The 18,872-nt window shown below is 52.2% G+C and overlaps 1 protein-coding gene across 1 annotated transcript; it reads right to left on the minus strand.

The window, feature by feature from the left end:
• Nucleotides 1-13,795: 13,795 nt before the first annotated feature.
• On the minus strand, nt 13,796-18,325 carry LOC144246791 (programmed cell death protein 1-like). Its single transcript, XM_077785554.1, has 5 exons — nt 18,217-18,325; nt 15,872-16,204; nt 15,421-15,573; nt 14,836-14,870; nt 13,796-14,014 (listed from the first exon to the last, which is right to left on the minus strand). Exons 1-5 carry the CDS (start codon nt 18,323-18,325, stop codon nt 13,796-13,798), a joined length of 849 nt encoding a protein of 282 aa, XP_077641680.1.
• Nucleotides 18,326-18,872: the final 547 nt, after the last annotated feature.

Genomic DNA, 18,872 nt, shown 5'->3' on the forward strand with positions numbered 1-18,872 from the left:
TTGAACAGATCACTGGTGAATACAGATTCTCCCCCACTCCCGTCAATAGCTTTGCCGGGAAAGCCCAACCCAGCCCAGCCCTCGCCCCTGGTCATGGAGTGCAGCCCCGAGTGACCCACGGGCACTGCGGTGGCTGCAGGCTGGGCTGGGAACAGGCAGCCGAGGAGAAAAGTGACACCAACAACGGGCTTTGCATTTCTGGCACCTCGCAACCTGCCAGAGTGGTGAGAGCTTCTCTCCAGGGAGACAGGCGTGGAGACAGCTATTTATCAGTCTGGCTGTGCTGAAAAGCCAGCAAAACATCTTTGGGTGAAGTTTTGCTGTCCCTGGCTGTGAGTGCCAGGCATGAGCTGAGAGCTGGCTGTAGCAGAGCCCAATCTCAAACAGACTGGGGGGCAGACAGGACCTGCACAGAACCCACAGAGAGAGCATCCTTCTCCCCTCGTCCCCTGGGATGGGCTTGCTGCTCCCATGACAGCTGGGGGCCTGACCAGGCCAGAAGTGCTTGTTCTGAACTCAAAAGTCACAGAAAGCAGAATTTTGAAGGCAGTTTGCTAATAAACTAATAATGGTCAGAGCTGCATGTTTAGAAAGGGGTATCCTGGAAAAGACCCCAAAAATGAGGCCATGGCTGAGAAGCCCATGTATGCACAGGTGGCTCTCAGTACTGGGGGGGAGATGAAGGGGCTGCATGAGGGAGGGGACATGCTTGCACAGGATGAGGACACAGGCAGGCAAGAAGGCAGCAGCAAGGATGCGACCAGGGGAAAAGGAGCATATTCACACAAGGCCATGGAAGGGGGAGCACAGGAGGTATGTAAAACCTTGCAGGGGAGCAAGAGGTGGGTCTGCCCTTGTATAAGAGCAGAGAGACTCAAGCAGGAAAACAAGGACTCCTGCAGGGATGTAGTCTCCACCAGAGTTGACATCTCAGGCAGAGATGAGGGAGTTCCCACTCAGCAGCTGGGTGGCTGGGGAGGTGGCAGACAGCCCAGATGTCACACTGTGACACAAAATAACTCACAGAAGCAGGCTAGATGTAAAAGTAAAGACAAAGAACCCAAAAAAGCAAACTATTTTCTGACTCCACTATATATACAATAGCAAAAATTATAGTGGATTGAAGGGTGAAACTGCTACCTCTCCAACTACACCGGTCAAACTAACAGTCTATCAATTCTCTCCACTCACAAAGAAGAATGCAAAACAATTATTATTTACATGAACAGTGTGTGAGAAAACTCAATTGAAATATGTAAATATCAGAAGGGATAGGAACCTTTAGAAAAACTTTAAAACTCTCAAAAGAATAGGGTGACACCCAGACATGGTAATGGGCTGGGAAAACCTCAGCATGGAAGGAAGAGGGCTGTGGGCAATGGCAGCGAGAAACTTGGCCATATCTTTGCTGGCAGGGAGGGAGCTCCTGCTCCCAGCGCAGGAGGGAAGGAAGCTGGTCCGGGCTGCAGCATCAGCCTCATCCGAGCACAGCCCCGGCAGAGCCGCAGCAGAGGCACGCGTGAGAGGCAGAACCCACAGAACAATCCCCACGTACGTGGGCTTTGGGGGGACCACGCCACAGGGCAGCGGCTGGCCACAGAAATAGGAGGGAGGGCATCCCCCATGTGGGGAGCGCCGTCCCGTCCCAGTGCTGGCGGGTCACTGGTGCCGCTGGTTCCCAGGGCAGTGCGGAGATCTGCAGCTCCATCTGGTGGCTCCGTGGCCAGGGCTGCTGAGGATGCGGAGAGAAGGCGCTGGCGAAGGGAAGGGTTGGTGGGATAAAAGTAGATTAGAGCGCTTGAGAAACCAAATCCACACGGCGTCTGGACCACACAGCGTTTTCTTGTTATATTTTTTTTTTAACCAATAGCCTGCAGGTTGCCTAGCTGAGAATAAAGATGAACCTTACCGTAGCAGAAAAAGTACCATAAAAGGCTCTTCAGAATACTGCAGGGAGGAGAGGATAGCACCTGGGAAGCTGCACAGCCAGGGATTGATGTTGTGTGAGCCACAGTGAGTTTGTTTGGTTTTTTTCCCTTCAGTCCATCATTCTTCGACTAATTCTGTCACAAAATCTTTGATATCATACCCATCTTCAGGATCAAATAATTTGCAAAGCCAGGAGAGGATGGATACAGCTACCTCAGTGGTTCTGCTCCTTGTTGGCCTAATTTGATAGACAGGCCTAAAATCAATTTCAGTACCTGAAGTAGTTTGGGGGTTGTTCAATTCAGCTTTTTCTACTCAGGTAAGCAGCATGTCCCCTGGTGTCTGTGTTTCAGCTCCTCCATCACACAGGCAATGAATCACAAAGAAAACAGCAAAGAAGAGGGAGCCATGAATGTGTTAGAAACCCCCACTTAACACCAGCAATCAGCATCCTAGCGAAGCAGGTGCCTGGGGCCACTGAAGCAGAGTGAGCCAGGAAGTTGATGGAGTTAATAGAAGTCATTCACCAGCCAGGATCACTGGCCAGCCTCTCTGAGAGGTATCAAATGAAAACAAAAGCCATGATGAGAATGTTGCAAGCACACCAAGGGGTGCTGCCTCTTAAATTGCTCCTAAACCTTTCCATCTAGGGTTCAGCAGTGAGCCGGTGACTGCATGCTCATCACTGGCACCTCGCTTCCCCAGGGAATGGTTGCATCTCCTGAATTCTCCTGTGGCCCCGTGGACACTGATTTCCCATGGCATCCGTGATGTCCCCAGTGCACTCCCAGGTGACAGCCCTCACAATGCTCTCTCTCACAGGGCACACCATGCCCCCCCCCCCCCCCCCCCCCCACCATTTGCTCACCCCAGGATCCTGGAGAAGACAGACCTTGGTAACCATGGTTGTGTTTGAGGCTTGTGATGTATAGGCTACAGGCTATTTCAAAAGTTTATTCAAGTTGCTGTGGTTTAAGCTCAGTCAGCAACTAAGTACAGTACAGCCTCTCACTGAGTCAAACCACCCTGCCCCAGCAGTTTGGGAAGGAGAATTGGAAAATAGTTTGTGAGTTGAGATAAGAACAGTTCAATAATTGAAACAAAGTAAATATTAATAATAACAACAATCATTAACAGAGAGATAGAGACATAATAAAGATAAGAGACATACAATACAATTGTTCACCACCCTCTGACCGATGCCCAGCCCATTCCCCAGAGCAATCAGCCCCTCCCAGCCCACTTCTCCAGTTTATCCACTGAGCCCGATGATCTATGGTGTGGAAAGTCCCTTGGGCCAGTTCTGGTCAGCTGTCATGGCCGTGCTCCCTCCCAGCTCCTTATGCACCTGCTCCACTGGCAGAGCACAGGAAACAGAAAAGTCCTTGACTTTGAGTAAGCACTACTTGCAACTACTAAAACATCAGTGTGCTATCAACATGATTATTCCCATATTAAAACCAAAGTACAGTGTAGTAACAGCTAAAAAGATGAAAATTATCTCCTTCGCAGCTGAAATCAGCTGTGGCCACAGGACATGCTGTGCCCACAGGTAAGTTCTGCAGGAGCCCAGCTCCCCTGCAAGGAAGGTAAGAGTCAAGATGTTAGGCTGCATGGGGACAGCACATTTCCTCTCAACTTTATGACACCCACCAGGTCCCTAAAGCCCAGCAAGGTGAAGTAGCAGAAGGCAAGAGTCTGCATCTTCACCTTTGCCCAGACCCTGTAGCCCAATACTTGCAATTTCTGCATAATTGGGGCATAGACTTTGGACTTGCTGCCACAGCCTTCTTGCACTTGCCAAGTTTGGCACCCTTTGCCCCCTCTGCAGGGTACCCAGACAGCTGGGCAAAGGTAGGGCAGACTGAGCACGTGCCTCCCTGGAAGCAGAGCTCTGCTGGTAGATAAAAACAGCCCCAAGCTTCCCTTCGAGATGCCCACACACACCTAGAAAAGGCTTTTGAGAAATTAAAAAGCACAAATGCATTTTTGGGCTGAGGAGAAGGGTATTGTTTTATTCTTGCAAGTAATAAACCTAATCCTGTGCATGAGGTAGCTGGGAGATTCATCCTCATATAGAATATGTCCCATAAGAATCCACCAGACCCATCAGTCTTCCAGAGGCTGTGGGACAAGGTGCCTGGCTGAGGCACCCCAATGTGTTGGCATGCCACCAGGAGCTGGGGAGCTTGCTGAGCCAAGAGCAAGGGCTGATCTTGAGTACCCAATTTTCCAGACAGTTCATCAGCTTCTCTGGTCTCCTGATTCCTCTTTGTGATCCCCAGGTCCCTCTACATAATGGTAAAATAAAGCACAATGAAGACGATCAGTGCCAAAACACAGAGCAAAGAGCTGCTGATGCAGCAGCACCACTTCCAGGAGAAGTTGCTGTTGGAGGATGAGGGGTGGTGGGTCGAGGCTTCACGGGGCCTTAAGCCCTGGTGATTCAAGGTCTGAGAGGTCCTGGACACGTTTGTATTCCAGGCAACCCATGCTGGGGCTGACTGCAACTTAGTGTGATGGGTCCTGGCCTTGCCCACACCAAACAAGGGCTTGCAGTCATCTGATCCCAGGGATGGCCATGATTCCGTGCAATGGATTCCGGCCTCCTCCTCATTTTTTAAGGACTTCCAGACTCCTGATGGCCAGGCCAGCCCTGACTCGATGCTGTGCATCCTGGCCTTGTCCTCATCCCTCAGGGGCTTCCAGGCATCCAGAGCCAGGGCCCGCTGTGCCCTGCTGCAAATGCCGAGCCCGCAGGCCTCGCAGTGGGCACGGTCGTGCGGGCCCGTCACCGGTGTATCCACCACCACTTCCAGGAGGTCAGAGGGCTGGACAGGCTTCTTGTAGAAATGCTGGAGGATCTTTATCACCAGGTTGTGCAGAATTGTCTCCACGGTGTCCAGGCTGAAGTCAGGATCCTCCAGCTGGGAGTTAGGGCAGCGCCTGCATTTCTGGCGAAAGATTCGCATCAATACCGTGCCCCAGCCTTGGCAGTGGCACATGTGGAACAGGATGTGCACCTTGGCAGAAGACCAGCTACAAAAGCACTGGGAACACTGAAACCTGTCAGGGCAAAGAGGAGACCAGCTCACCACAGGTGCCCCATGCTGAGTTAGAGGCTTTTGGCACAGTCAGTAGGGACGAGGGTTAACACAGACTATGGACTAACTTCACTCATGCAAGCTTTAAACCAAGCTGTCCCCACCCTAACAGCATGATGCCAGTCTGGGAAGTTCACCATAGATGTGAGCTGAGGGCTGACCCCAGCATTAAAGATTTCAGAAGCCAGGCTGTCTTTTGGGATCCTGGCCCACTGCCAAAAGCAGGGGCCCTTGGAGTGGGAAGCATCAGGTCCCCATTTGGGACTCCAGCCCCTCACCCGTGCTGGCTCATCACAGCTCAGTGAAAAGCCAGCATCGAGCCCAAGTCTGGGTAAGACAATAAAAAGAAGCAAAATAGAAGGAAGGCGTGGGTGGAGGGTGCAGGGCAGGTGAAGAGATATCTTGAGGAGCCAAAAGGTGTGCAGCTCACAGCTCTTCATCTTGCACAATCTGCATGGGAGTCTCCATTTGCTGCCACTCAAGCAGGGTGTCTGAACAATGCTCAGGGTGGAAATGTTTGGGATGGGGCTTTTCATGAGCAGTGCAGAGCCACAGCCTCTCTCTGCCCAAGGCCCTGCAGCCTGGTGCAGGTGCAGCAGCTGCTGAGGCATCACCCCATGTCCCAGCATGCAGTGGTTCTCCCTTTCCTCACCCTGGTGAGTGCAAACCCAGAAGATTTGGTTCTAGTGAGGTATAACTCCCCCTATTTGCTGAAGGAGCTCTTTTCATCTTGACAACAACATGGAGAAATTCTGGCCAAATAGCAGCTGCCCTTTGGACCTGCTGAACTATTCTCTCCAAATGTCATATTTTCCAGTTTGGCATTAAGCCACTGAGATTCAAATAAAAATGAAGAAGCCCTTTGCAGCCTCATCCACCTCCAAACTCTCCCTTTTGCTCAAAAACCTGTTTCCTGCAAACAAATTTTGAAAAAGGATAAGGTCCACATGGCAACTCATCAACCCTGATCCCACTCCAACAAGGACTGTCAGCAGCTCCTTACCTCCCAAGAGCATGACGCTGCACAAACTCCTTCCAGCCAGGCCTGCAGGCTTGCACCTGCAGAGCATCATCCTCCTGAAGTGTCCACGGATCTGTTATGTGCATTTCTTCCATCTTCACTGCAAAAATGCTCTGCCACGTGGTCATAGTTCAACTTGAAGCTGGGAATAGGGTAGTGACCAAGCTTGAAAGTCAAGGTTGCAGCTCCTGAATGCACATATGCAACTGCCTTTTCCCTATACTTTTCCTCTTCGTACAATGTTTTTGTGCTTGGAGAGGGGAACCTTTGCTCTTGCACAAGCAGCACCACCCCAGCCCAATCTCTGGGTCAACAGTCTCTGCTGACACTGCACCAGGTCTTGGCCAGGTGAAATGTCCCATAAGGCGAGGACAAGGTGTGTTTCCTCAATATATATACATGAACCCCTGACCTTGGAAAGCCACAATGCTCCTCTGTCCATAGGCAGAAGGACTGGAAAAAAAACTCCCTGCCAGGCTGCCATGCCCATCACATTCATGGCAGTGGGGAGAATTTAGAGAGATTTGCCCAGCTTAGGAATAATGAAAGTGAAACCCATTGAAAATGCAGGACTCAGCAGCTGATAAAACTCCAGATAACCTTATCTCTCTCAATAGCTGCCACCAACCATGGGCTATTTTTACTAATTTTCAGTCAATTTGGGCAGAAAAAGGCCTAACATGAAACTTCAGGGTGGAAAGTTGGGGAGGATAGCAGGGTACGTAAAACCAAAAGAGATGAAGTGTGCTCTGAGCTGAGAGCACCCAGGCAAGGTATAAACAGCAGGGCTGGGGCCGCCTGCAGCCCTCTGCCTCCCAGCTCACAGGAAATCCCATGGAGAGTAATCCAGGACGAATCCCATGGAAAGAAAACAGGTTAGATAAGATGCCAAATGATAACAGGGCTTGAGTTTGAGAAAGAACTTGATAAGGCAGGTTTAACTCCAGGCAGTCCATGTAGGTAAATCTCAGGAACCACAGCCTGGCAGGGAGGCTCTAATCTTTGCTGCTGGAAGGGAAAACCCAGTAAGTGGTTTTTACTGAGAGCCCTGTAACACCTTCACAACCTGCACTGCCCCTCCTGTGAGAGAAGAGCCAGGAGACACCAGGAGATCCCAGGGCAGAGCAAACCTTCAGATTCCACATTTTCCTTCTTTGAGGTTCCTTCCACTCTCGATTATACCTTGATACCATCATCTGGAGCAGGACTGGAAGGACAGAAAGTGCTTGGAAGCAGGCAAGCCAAGACAAGGTCTTCAGGAGGCTTATGAAGAAAGCTCTAACCAATGGATAGACCCTGAGCCACCCTTTTGCCAAGACCCCTGTCATGGGTTCATTGGGTCCTGCTTGGGCTGGGGCAGTGAACTACAAGCAGGACAGTGAAGGAGGGATCATCCCACCAGTGTTTTCAATGTTCACAGAATGAGGCTGGGGGACATCCCTGGCTCAGGGCTGGTGCATGAGGAGGAAGAGATGAAGCAGCAGATTGTTCTGGCCTCCTCTCATTCCTTTCCCTGGGGCCACCACGTCTATAGGTTCATTATAGAAGACCCCTTCATGTATCCTGCCACAAAGGGGTCTTCAGGGCTGCAAATCTCATGGTGCAGAAGGTGGGAGCTAAGTAGGGAAAGGGTTGGCCTCACAGCTGGCACCATGGCCAAGCATGGCATGGAGACCCAGCCAGCAGCAGGGTGACCAGGATGGAGCCCCCACCCTGCAGCATCTGCCTGTTCTCTTGACCCCTTCTGTGTTATTGTCTAAGATTTACCCTAGTGGGGTTGAATGCAAGAAAGACCTTCCCTTTACATTTGGGCATGCTTGTGTTGAACACCTCCAGCTATTTTGAGGAGGAGAAGCCCCTTGGGGACACTCTCATATTCACCCAAACAAGGATCTGTGGTTTGAGTCCAGCTCTTCCTCCTCAAGGCCGCTGACACAGGGCAGAGGGATTCTCCCCACAGGACAGGCACCACTCCCCACACTTCCCACCCCAGGGGCCAAAACACTGCCCCTTTGGCACATTGCTCAGTGGGAATACAGGGGCATACCTGGTTCCTCATGTGGGAACGGGTCCCTGCCTTCAAAACCTGGCTGTGATGGAAACCAGTGCCCTGTTACGTCATGGCAACACAACTCAAATCACGACCCACAGTGTGCTGAGCCCTCATAGTCATCTCTGAGACAGCCGAGTGCTGGTCCCTCTATTAAAGCTTTTGACTTGCTTTTACTAAGGGGACTTTCCTAGAAAAACCCACAGAAACAAAATTGCTTCAACATCCTGTTCCATTTCACACACATCTCCTGGCTCTGCCCAAGCACCTTGCTGCTTATCAGTACCTGCCTGGAAACAAAAGCTGTTCCTACAGGATCTCCCTACAGCCCCGCCTCAGCAACAGTGGGGACAAGCTGTGTCCTGCACACAGCATGACATCGTTGGGCTGGCAGCCCTTGCCAGGGTCAGACCCTGCCAATCCTCTTCACTCCAGCACACTGGTCATGGCTTCTCCGTGGGATGAGTGAAGGAAGCACACAAGGTGCAGCCTGGGTGGTAATTTCCCTGCTGCTTTTGCACAGCACGAATTTATTTTTGACTTGAGCTCCCACCCCTGGGTGAGCCGCCTCTGTGTGTTCAGGAAGGTTTCCCAAAGTTCTTTCTCCTCCTCTTCATCTCTCACTATGTGTCAGCCTCTATATCCCCCACTCTTCCAGCCAAGGGACAAAGTGCCCACATTGCTCATGAGGAATCTCCTTGGCCCACATGTGCCCCATTCCTGCTGGGACATCCATCCCTTCCTTTGGCATGGGTCACCCCATACCCTGGCCCATCCTGCCAGGAGTCCCTGGAAGGGGCAGAAAGGGGCATTCAACCTCATGCAGGACTGGAGAAAGGAACATGCCCTCAGCAGTGGGGATGCTGTGTCCATGAGCACATCGAGGTTTACAGGACAGATGAGCTGACATCTAAGCAACAGGGCAGAACGCTAAACACTTCTCACTGCTTGCTTCATACTGAGGCTTTTTCCCCTTCTGAAGACTTCCCTCATTTTTTTCCTGTGCTGAACATACCCAATTCTTTTCCATCAGTCATTCTTTCAGGAAATTTTTGCTCTTTTCTCCAGGTCATCAGGGTGAATTCGATTCCTAAACCCCCACCCAAACAGCCCCTACACCCTCTTTCAATAGCATCTTGCTTTCATGTGAGCCTGGCTTCCCCAGAAAATCTCTGTTGGATGTGTCTGCTGTACAAGCTATTGATAATTGCTCATGGCATAGAGCTTCTTGAGAATCCATCCACCCACAAAAGCAGAATTTCCCATTTCCTCATTTACTTATGAGAATGTAATGTAAGGCAGCACAAAGATAGCATCACTCACGCTTTCCCTGTGGTACCCAGTCTGTCACCCTAATGAAGAGAAAATGAGGATAGTTTGACACAAGTTCCTGCTAAATCTGTGTTCTCATCCCCAGCACTGCCCTGTCAGTGTTTGCCACTTGGTGTTAATTTGTTCCAGCAGTTTTTCTGGTTACTGAGGCAGGTTGACTCTTCTAGAATTTCCTAGATCCTCTTTTTTCTGCTTCCATGAAGCTGATGGTGAATTCATATCCTCCTGGGACATGGCTCCATGGCAGGTCTCTGTGCCTCAGTCCCCCTCCAACCTTAATGCATTTGACAATGAATGGTTGCCACCCTGTCATGGTGAAACCCACCAGCTCTAGGGACAAGCAGTAGCTACAGATTCCCTTCTATGCTGAACCCTTGGAGCAGAAGGGTCCACCTGTCTAAGGGTTGATTTGAGGAGAGGAGGATCAGTTCCTCTGGAAAGGGGGCTATGCCCAAGCTGGACTATAGAGAGGGCACACTGCCCCATCATCCTGGACTTCTCACATGGAGAGGGATGCTGAGCAATGGAAAGAGATTTAAGGGGGCTAATGGATGTGAAGATATGGGCAGGCATCACCCCACATGGGTTTAGGCTCCTTGTCCAGTGATGGTCCTTCCAGGCATAAGGAGCGAGCTTCCAGGCATAAGGACCCCCTCCAAGGCTCTGTGCCAGTGCCATGGGCAGTGGGTTTGGTCTTGGGACAGAGGAGCAGGCAGGCACAGGGCTCCTGCCTGGCCCTTCAAGCCCCATGCACCAGGATCTGGACTGTCATCTCCCTCATTGAGCATCACATCCCACCAAAGGGAAGCAGAGAGGGGAGAAGAAACTCTGGAGACAGCTCAAAGCAAAACTAGAGAAAGCAGAATGAGGGTGTAGGAGGAAACACAGATACTCTATAAGGCTGCAACAGCTCAGTGACAGGTAGGGTGAGGGGTGAGACTCTCGGTGGAATAGGATGGAGGAGATGGTTTGGACCCAGACCCCTCAGGACACACCAGAGCCATGGTTAGGGGTCCAGGCAGCCTGCACAGCAGCCCACCCTTCCCACCACCAACCACAGCACCTCCAGCCTTTCTCTTTCAGGAACAACAGTCACTTTCCCAGATAGTCAAGTCCATGGCAATGCTCCCACACCACAGTTCCTGAGATACCAGTCCCACCCATAAGCCATCTCATTAACCCAGTGGACAAATAACCACACACCTGATGCATCACCTCCAGTCCAAACTGTCCTAATCAAAAACCTCTGAGACATCCCAGTGCCCAGGACCGTGCTCACTTGAAACTGACCCTGCTGTCCTGCAGCCTGACCACCCCTTCTCCCCTCAACATCTGCAATGCCCTGGTGTTCAGGAATGGTGCTTTGCTGCTCTATGGCACAGCTCTCCTCAAAGACACAGCTGCAAAGTGCAGGAAAGGATTTCCTTTCCATCTTCATCTGCCTGTCCAGTTTTCCCAAGACATGGTTTATAAGGTCAGGTTTCTTGAAGAGATGCTTTCACACATGTTGTTTCCAACACCTTTAATCAAGGCTGGGGTGCATAAGGAGCCAGGCTGGCTCTCAAGCACCATGTAGTAGGTTTTTGCTTGCTTAGGTATAGCTCAGGCATGTTGCCTCTCATCCAGCTTTCTGCAGATGCTGACAGGAACCAGTCCCAGGTCTCTGAAGTCTCCCAGAGGGCTCCGGCCATCCCTCATCAAGACCCTAGTGTGGGACCAGGGTGAGGCTCTCCAGAGGTCTCAGCTGGTGCGTGGTCTCAGGGGACTGACGAAGCATTTTGGCACTGAGGTGGTGGCAGCCACTCCTCGAGGGAGGGCTGGGTGACTGCGGTCGGAAGCAGCTGCTTTAACTGCCAGACCAGACTGTACAGGAAATGCCACAGCTCCAGCACCCACAGCCTCCCCCTTGGCTGGTCCTGGGTCCCAGCACAGCAGGAGCTGTGGCACAGGGATGGGGGGCTTGAGGGGATGTGTGTCTATGAGGGGGGTGGTATTTGGTACAGTAGCTGTGCAAATTTTTGGATGCGCACACAAATTTGTCTGGTAACTTGCTCACACATCTGTGTGTTCATGAGCATTCGTGTGTGCTTGCACATGTGTGCATGAAGAGCTCTGCACACAAACACACTCAACTCCCCATTCCCAGGAAGGATACTGGGGTGTGGGGCCTGACACCCACCTCAGGGCACTGCTTGGTCTGGGGATGCTCAGCCAGCACAGCCAGTGCCATGTCAGGTGCAGGGGAGTATAGCTCATGTCTGTTAGTGCTGGCCATCCTGTGCTCCAAGCAGAGATGGGAGATGGTGTCTGGCAGCCTGGAGCATCCCCAGCACTCATCCCATGCATCTTGAGCCCCCAGCCTTCCTCTCTGCAATGGGCAGCATTGCAGCCAGGCTGATGGGGAATGGAGGAGCACAGGCACTGCTGCAGACTGGATGCTCTCCCATCCCAAAAGGCAGTGGGAGATGCTTTTGCTACACCTCCAACCCCACTGGATGGCTTGGGAGCCTCTGTCAGCTGCAGACCACCATCCAACCAGAGAGGAAAGGCCTCACCCCAACTGCACCTGGAGGAGTCATAGCTGCAGCTAGGGAGTGCAGGAAGTGCTGAAGATCTGGCACCTCTGCTGCCTAAGAGGTAGGATGGAAAATATGAAGCAGGGTCCACCCTCTCAGCTATGTCAGTGTCGTGGCTGACAGGAAAGCAAAAGTGCTGACTGAGCTCCCACTTTCCCACTGCAGCTGCCTCCTGCCTCATTTTCTGGGCCCTGCTGGCCACAGCAGGTCTCTGTCAGAGCTGCTGGGGCAAAGAGCAGGGCTGCTGCTGGCAAAAAGCCCCAGTGGACTGAACCGTGAACTGGCATGAGTTGTGTGAGCTATGGGCAGTTATGGCACTGCCTATGGAGGCTACTGGGAGCCTTCAGCAGCACTGGGGACCAAAGGGGACACTACATCCATTGTCCTACCCTGAAGAAAGGGGCAAGCTATCCCAAATGGATATTTATCCCATCTAGTCCCATCTGGAAGTTTCTTCTGGACTTTCCAGTCCCCACAGAGTACAAGATATGGTGCCTGGCTTGCCTCACCCCTTCCCCCAATGCCCAGGTTTGCTCCCACAAGGCTGAGCTGGTTTTACTGGGGGTAAGGGAGGAAGAAACCTGCTGACAGTGCTGCCAAAGTGTGAGATGCAAGTGACTCTTCTCAGTTTTCACTGAGTTTCACACTCTCCTGGCAAGCCTCTGCTACCTCCAGAGCCACTCCTTACTGGGGTTTCTCCTCTCTCAAGCATCTGTCACTTCTTTCCGCTCTGGTTTCTGGCAGGTAGCACATCTCTTTCAAGAGAGAAAGTAGAAGTTTGAAGCCAAAAAAGCTGCACTGAGCACCACAGTATGAGCTTTGCCCTGGCTGATGGCAGCCAGACCCCTGGCACAGCAGGGATTCTCATTCCCATGGAGTGGGTGAGTGCCCCAAGACAAGCCTGATAAAGGGTGAATGTTGGGTTGCAGCCATGCCTGGGTGACCAGCTCAGACAGGGGCAAGGAGAAAATGAGCACCGACCTCTCTAAATTCCTAAGAGCAGGTCTGTGGAAGAGCAGCTTGCATATGTCACGGAGAGCTGGGGAACCACAACAGATGCTGCCACCTCCCAGCTCTGCCCTGCACTGCAAGAGCCGTTTGTTGCTGCCCACGCATTTGCTATCGCGAGTCAACAAACGCCTCGGCTACAAAACTCTTTATTCACCTCCATGGCCATATCTGACTCCCACCTGGGGAGGGAGGGACACGGGGGTAGATTACCTCTCGTGCAGAGGAGGAAAATGCCTGGAGACAAGCAGAAGACCAGCTGCCTGCTTCCCAGGGGTTCCTGAATAGAAGTACATAGGGCAGCCTCTGCTCCGAGCAAGAAGCTTGCAAGAAGCCTTGGGCTCCAGTGAGCAGCATCTCACAGGATTCACTCCAGTTCTGACCTCCAGCACTTTCTTCAACAGTCATGCTTTGATAGCTGGTTCAGACCAGGGGCAGGGAAGCAGCATGGCCACTCCAGAGAGCACTGGGTAGAGGTAGAATTCTGAGGCATACTGTAAATCACCTTTGGGACAGACCTGTTGGCATCACTGCTCTGCCTCAGCCCATTCTCCCTGTCCTGAGTGAAGAGGCAGCACATGAAGCACAGCAGGGACCTTTCTCATCCTGTGGTACCCACCCCATAGCCACAATAAGACTGTGGCCAGGACTGCTCAATATTGACTCCAGCAGCAGCATCTCTGTTGCTTTAGTCCTGATACGCTGGATTTTCCCAGAGTGAGGGGCTGGGGCAGTCTGTTCATGCTCACACCCTGGTGAGGAGGGACCCTGACCCTCAGCAGGGCAGTGATGGCAGCTGTCGAGTCCTCTCATCCAAGTGCTTCTTGCCGCGCTCCGGCGTGACAGGTTTCTCCTCAGGGAAGATGATGGTGGCGTATTCAGTCTGCTCAACCGGCTGAGTCTTGGGGGGCACTGGGCTGCTCTGGTCCCTCTGAAACTCCAGCACACCATAATCCACAGTGGATATGGACACCACAGGGAGCTTGTCTTCCTTCTGCAAGGTAACCCCATCGTGGTGGTTCAACATCCAGAGGTACCCACCATCCCCAGCAAAAGCCCTGGTACACTTCTTACAGCAAGTGCCAAAATCAGCTCTGAAGCATCCTGGGAGGGTGAGAGTGATGCACAGCAGAAAGATGCACAGACCTGGGGTAGAACATGCACAGAGGAACCACATCATGAGCCTTGGGGTCTCAGCTCTCTGCCTCGGCAGGCAGGCTGGACTCTCTGCCTACCCTGCCATGGAAGGCAGGGCTGTGCTAGGAGCCCCTTTCCCACCTCTCCATTGGGCTCCAAGGTGGCATAGTGTGCAGGAGAAGAGCCTAGGGCTGACTTTGCTCAGCCCAGAGAGGAGAGAGCAAAGGGCAACCTACTCACTGCCTTCAGCCACCTAATGAATGGGGTAGGAGAGAAGATGGAAACAGATCCCTCCTAGAGGTGCCTGGCTAAACAGAGAGGAAAACAGGCACCAGCTGCAGCGAAATAAATTTCAACTTGATATATCTGAGGGGAACATCCTCCCATTTTCTACAGCAACACAACCCACTGTCAAAGATAAGCCTTCTTAGAAGAAGAATTGGATTAGAGAGTCACATCCTATCTTGGATTGTTTGATTTTGTGATGGGGCTGTGTGCTTCTGCATGTGCAGAAAAGCAGTTGTAGCTGTGTAGAAAAGATCAAGCAGCCACAGAGAAGACAGAAGAAGTGAGACGCTTGTGAAGAGCTGATAAAGGAAGGCTCAGCACCCTCCTTGCCCCAGCAATGCCACGGTGCTCTCCTGCAGCACAGCAGGGTGACAGAGGCAGAAAACTCACCTCTGGCATGTTTTCACTTGGTGGTTTCTGCACATCTGCAAAATAACACACTTGGTTAGAGGAGGTTTGCACGCCATGTAAGCCGGCCCAGCCCCACCAAAGAGCACACCACAATTTTTCACCACACGTCCTCCTTGTCCATAGGGTCTAACACCCAGAGCATTACAAAGACAAGTGAAACACCAGCCCACAGTCTAGGGTTTAATTTGGGATTAGTGGAGTGAAGCATAACTCTCTGTGAGTCCTTGGGTGCCTGTGGTGTGTCTGAGGGGATGCCCTGTACTGCAGCAGGGTGAGGTGCTCCAAAGTTACCTGGGCAAGGTGCATTGGAGGGATTCAAGTTAACCATTAAGGCACAACACTAACGAGTGGTGTAGAGCCACTGCACATGGTCTGGGGGCTCTACAAAGGGCAAGTGGGGCTCAAAGCACCCCTCTCCCCCCAGCATGGAGATATCTGTTCCACAGGGGTATGTCACAGCTGAGTTTAACACATTGAACCAGTCCGTATACCCCAGGCAGCTGCAGACATCTGGGTGACACCAGGTCCCAAACTGGGTTTGCGTGGCCTCCAGGGGAATCATACCTCCTCTCCTGTATGTGAAGGTGAGGTAGCCAAAGATCAGCAGCACAACCACTCCAGCCAGCAGGAGGATGCCCAGGAGCATGGCCTTGATGTGCTCTGAGGGGTTACCTTCCTCCATCTCTGGCTCGTCAGTAGCATTTATCTGGGGGGCTGCTGCAATAGGCATTCAAAAAAGGGGCAACAAAACAGCAGGTCAGGAGTGTAACATGGCCTCTATGGTCTTTGTGAAAGGCAGCAGGGGAACATGGGGGCTGTCCTCAGAAAGGGCTCAGTGCCAGGTAGGCTGTCATAGTCCCATTTTTCCTCCAGGGTGCAAAGGAGACGGGACAGGGCAGGGCTGTGCTCTCCTGACCCACGACAGGTCCTCTGCCAGCAGGTTACTGCCTGCCTTAACCCCTGGAGCTACAACGGGCTCGGGACCCATCCCTTTCAGCTCAGCCCCTAGGCTGACCTGTGACTATCAGCTGGGACCGATTGCTCTCCATCACTTTGTCGGGCTCATAGAAGGTGATCAATCCACAGTAGTAGGAGCCCGAGTCATTCTGGTGGAGGTTCAGGATCTCAATCTCAAAGACAGGAGTGTGGTTGATGAGCCTGTACTTCTCTGTCTCCGTCATGGGCTTGTATCGGCTGATCTCAGCAGTTTTCTGGGCTTGGCTGTGGTGGGTCTCCTTGTACCAGTTGAGGCTGTACTCTGAACCAGAGTCTTTCTCCATAGAGATATTGCAGAAGAAAGTGGCTTTGTCACCTTCAGGGCGACTTAACACTGCTGGGAAGATGGTCACTGTTTGGGAGAGAGGATACAAGGATACAAGGTTACAGAAGGCACAGGTCTCAGAAACAACCACACCCTTGTGTGGGAGCCAGGGATGCAAGCCCAGTCCACATCATCACTCTGGGACATGGGCAGGTACATCTGTCCATGTCTCTCCCATTCCAAACCTATGGCTACTGGCTGGGGAGGGGCTCTCAGAGGTAGCAACTGCACTGTGAAATGGTTTCAGCAGACTAAATTGTGCTCTGGGCTACCTAAAATTAAGACTGAACACCTGTACCAGGGAAAACAGATTTTGGGGGTTGTATTATTTTTAAATATATGCTGTATTTTAATGTCTGAGTTATCCTCTCTCCAGCTGAGATTGACTCTGAAAGTGAGCAGAGGAACAGTGTCCGTCTGACTGCTGGGGCAGTGTCCTGTGGTGCAGCCCATCACATGCCTGGCTGCCTGCTGGGATGCTCTGGCTCTCCCCACTGCACAATGTTGTAGTGAGCATTGTGTAGGGAGCTCAGAGCAGGCAGGGGCTGCCCATGGCACAGTATTTGTTATCTCCAGCCTGAGACCACCTGACAGGGAAAAACAACCTGGAGCTTACAGTGCCATCCCTTTCCAGGTGCCTGTCCCCTCCTTATGTATGCATGGGCAGCCAGGCCCTGGGGTTCCAGCAGGGCTTGCCAGGCTGTTCCCAACACAGAATCCAGGCAGCCAGAGCCACAGGCTCCTCTGCTTTAGCACCAGCCCCTGCTGCTTCACCCCATTTCCCTGCCCATTATCCCAGTGGGTTCATCCATCCTGCGTGGTGGGAATGCTGCAAACACAGCCCAGGCACACAATGTGTGCCATCTTCAGCCAGCCCCACACAGCAGAACAGCTGTTGTATTAATTTCTGTTCAGAACAATGAAAAGTGGGAAGAAACATTTTTCACGTGGGTCACCCGACCAAGCTATTCAAACCACCATAGTTCTGAAAAGTCTCTGTCAAAGGAAAGTTGCCTTCCCTTCTCAGAAATCACCACCGATAGCAGCCCCAGGGCTTGCACACAAAGTCCCTCCCATCCCTCCAACTCTGGCCTGAGACCATAGAATCATAACCTCAGCATCACCAGAAGAGGAACCAGAAGAGGAACCTGGAAATTCTGTGAATAAATACAAGATCAGATAGAAAACTGGGCTGAGAAATGAGGTCTGAGACCAAACAAGAGGCGGGAAGGAGAGAAGTGCCTCAGTTCCCACAGAAGGCACTGGCTGTGTCAATGTCCACATGAGAGATGGTATTTCTTCCGTGTTTTGGATTTCTTGTGTTTAACAAGAAATATTTGGCAGTTTCAGGGCTTTATTTCCTACTAGTGCCACTGCCAAAAATAAATGAAGCATTTGGAGGACTTCTGAAAGTAGATGTTTGGTTTACATGCTTGACTGTATCTTTCCAGCTCCAGAAGTAACATCTGCTCCAAGGGATACCCAGCCTTCTCCCCAACCTCAAGGCAAAAAATACATTAATCCACCAAAGAAACAGCGGGCTGGAAGGAACGGGAGACACAGCCTCATCAGAGTTCTCACTCACCCTGCCCAGACTCACACCTTCCCTTCAACCTCTCCTCTTCCCACAAAGTTCACCCAGAGCAAGGATCCTGGATCCCTCAGGATCAAGTCCAAACCAGGAGGTGTAGCCCAAGGGTGCAGACTGAAGCCATGAGAACTAGAAAGAAAACTCCACACCCGACTGGCAAACCCATAAGCTCAACACCAAACTCCAACCACCATCACTGTGTTACAACACAGCTCTGTGTCAGCACTGTGATCTGGGGACCTGTCCCCTTCTCCATCCTTTAATCCCATTTCTGCCCCATGAATTCCCAAGTCCTTTGCTTCAGCTGCACATACCCAAAAGTTTTGGGGTTTCTGCCTTCTTGATGCCAGAGCTAATTTTTAACTACAAAGCTCTCAGCCCTTAGACATTTCCACCAGCTTCAAATTACATGGCCATGCCAGTGAGCCCGCCACACTCCTGTACCTACCCCGGCGGCAGCAGGTCAGCATGGGCCCACAGCAGAGCAGGATGACACAGAGGTCAGCCAGGGCCACCTCCACACTGCCCCACGACTTCTTCGAGGCACCTGGAGCCATGCTGAGCCGCTGTGTCCCCTGCCCAGGCAGGCGGGAGGTGCTGTGCCGTGTGTGCTGTGTCGCTCCCGGCTCTCCGTGCTTGCTTCCCCACAGCGGCAGCTTGTTCTCTGTCGTACACAGCAAGGGCTGGGTGGAAGTGAAACGTACCCATCTCTGCCCCAGAGGGAAACCCGGGCTGCCTCCCGCCCCCAGCTTCCTCCCCACAAAGGCAAGGATCAGCTGACCCAGACCTGGCCCCTTCCCCTCCCTGAGCACTCCTGGCATGTTCCCATACAAGGTGCCCAGCTGCCAAGCAGTGGGGACGGGCACCTCTGAGCCTGCACTCTTTTTGGGGAAAGCTTCCATGGAGGGAGGAGGCAGGGACCACAAGGGACACGGCCTCAGCTCTGAGCCTGGCCCATAAGTAAAAGTCATCTTGGGCTCCTAGGCATCCACAGGTGCTTCCACTGTTGTGGGATGTGTGGCACTGGGTAGATAGGGTCTGAGAAGCCATGGGACACCAACTGGTTGGCTGTTCCCACCAGGATGGGGATAGGATGGGAGATGA

This window comes from Lonchura striata, chromosome 10 (genome assembly GCF_046129695.1).
Source record: "Lonchura striata isolate bLonStr1 chromosome 10, bLonStr1.mat, whole genome shotgun sequence".
Classification (NCBI taxonomy): domain Eukaryota; kingdom Metazoa; phylum Chordata; class Aves; order Passeriformes; family Estrildidae; genus Lonchura; species Lonchura striata.

Coding starts and splice junctions, on each gene's coding strand:
- LOC144246791 (XM_077785554.1), bottom strand. CDS start 18,325: ATGGCTCCAGGTGCCTCGAAGAAGTCGTGGGGCAGTGTGGAGGTGGCC. Junction 14,871..15,420: donor CTTCACATACAGGAGAGGAG/GTATGATTCCCC, acceptor GTTATTTTGCAG/ATGTGCAGAAACCACCAAGT. Junction 14,015..14,835: donor CAAGTGAAAACATGCCAGAG/GTGAGTTTTCTG, acceptor GTTACCTTGCAG/AAGGAAGACAAGCTCCCTGT.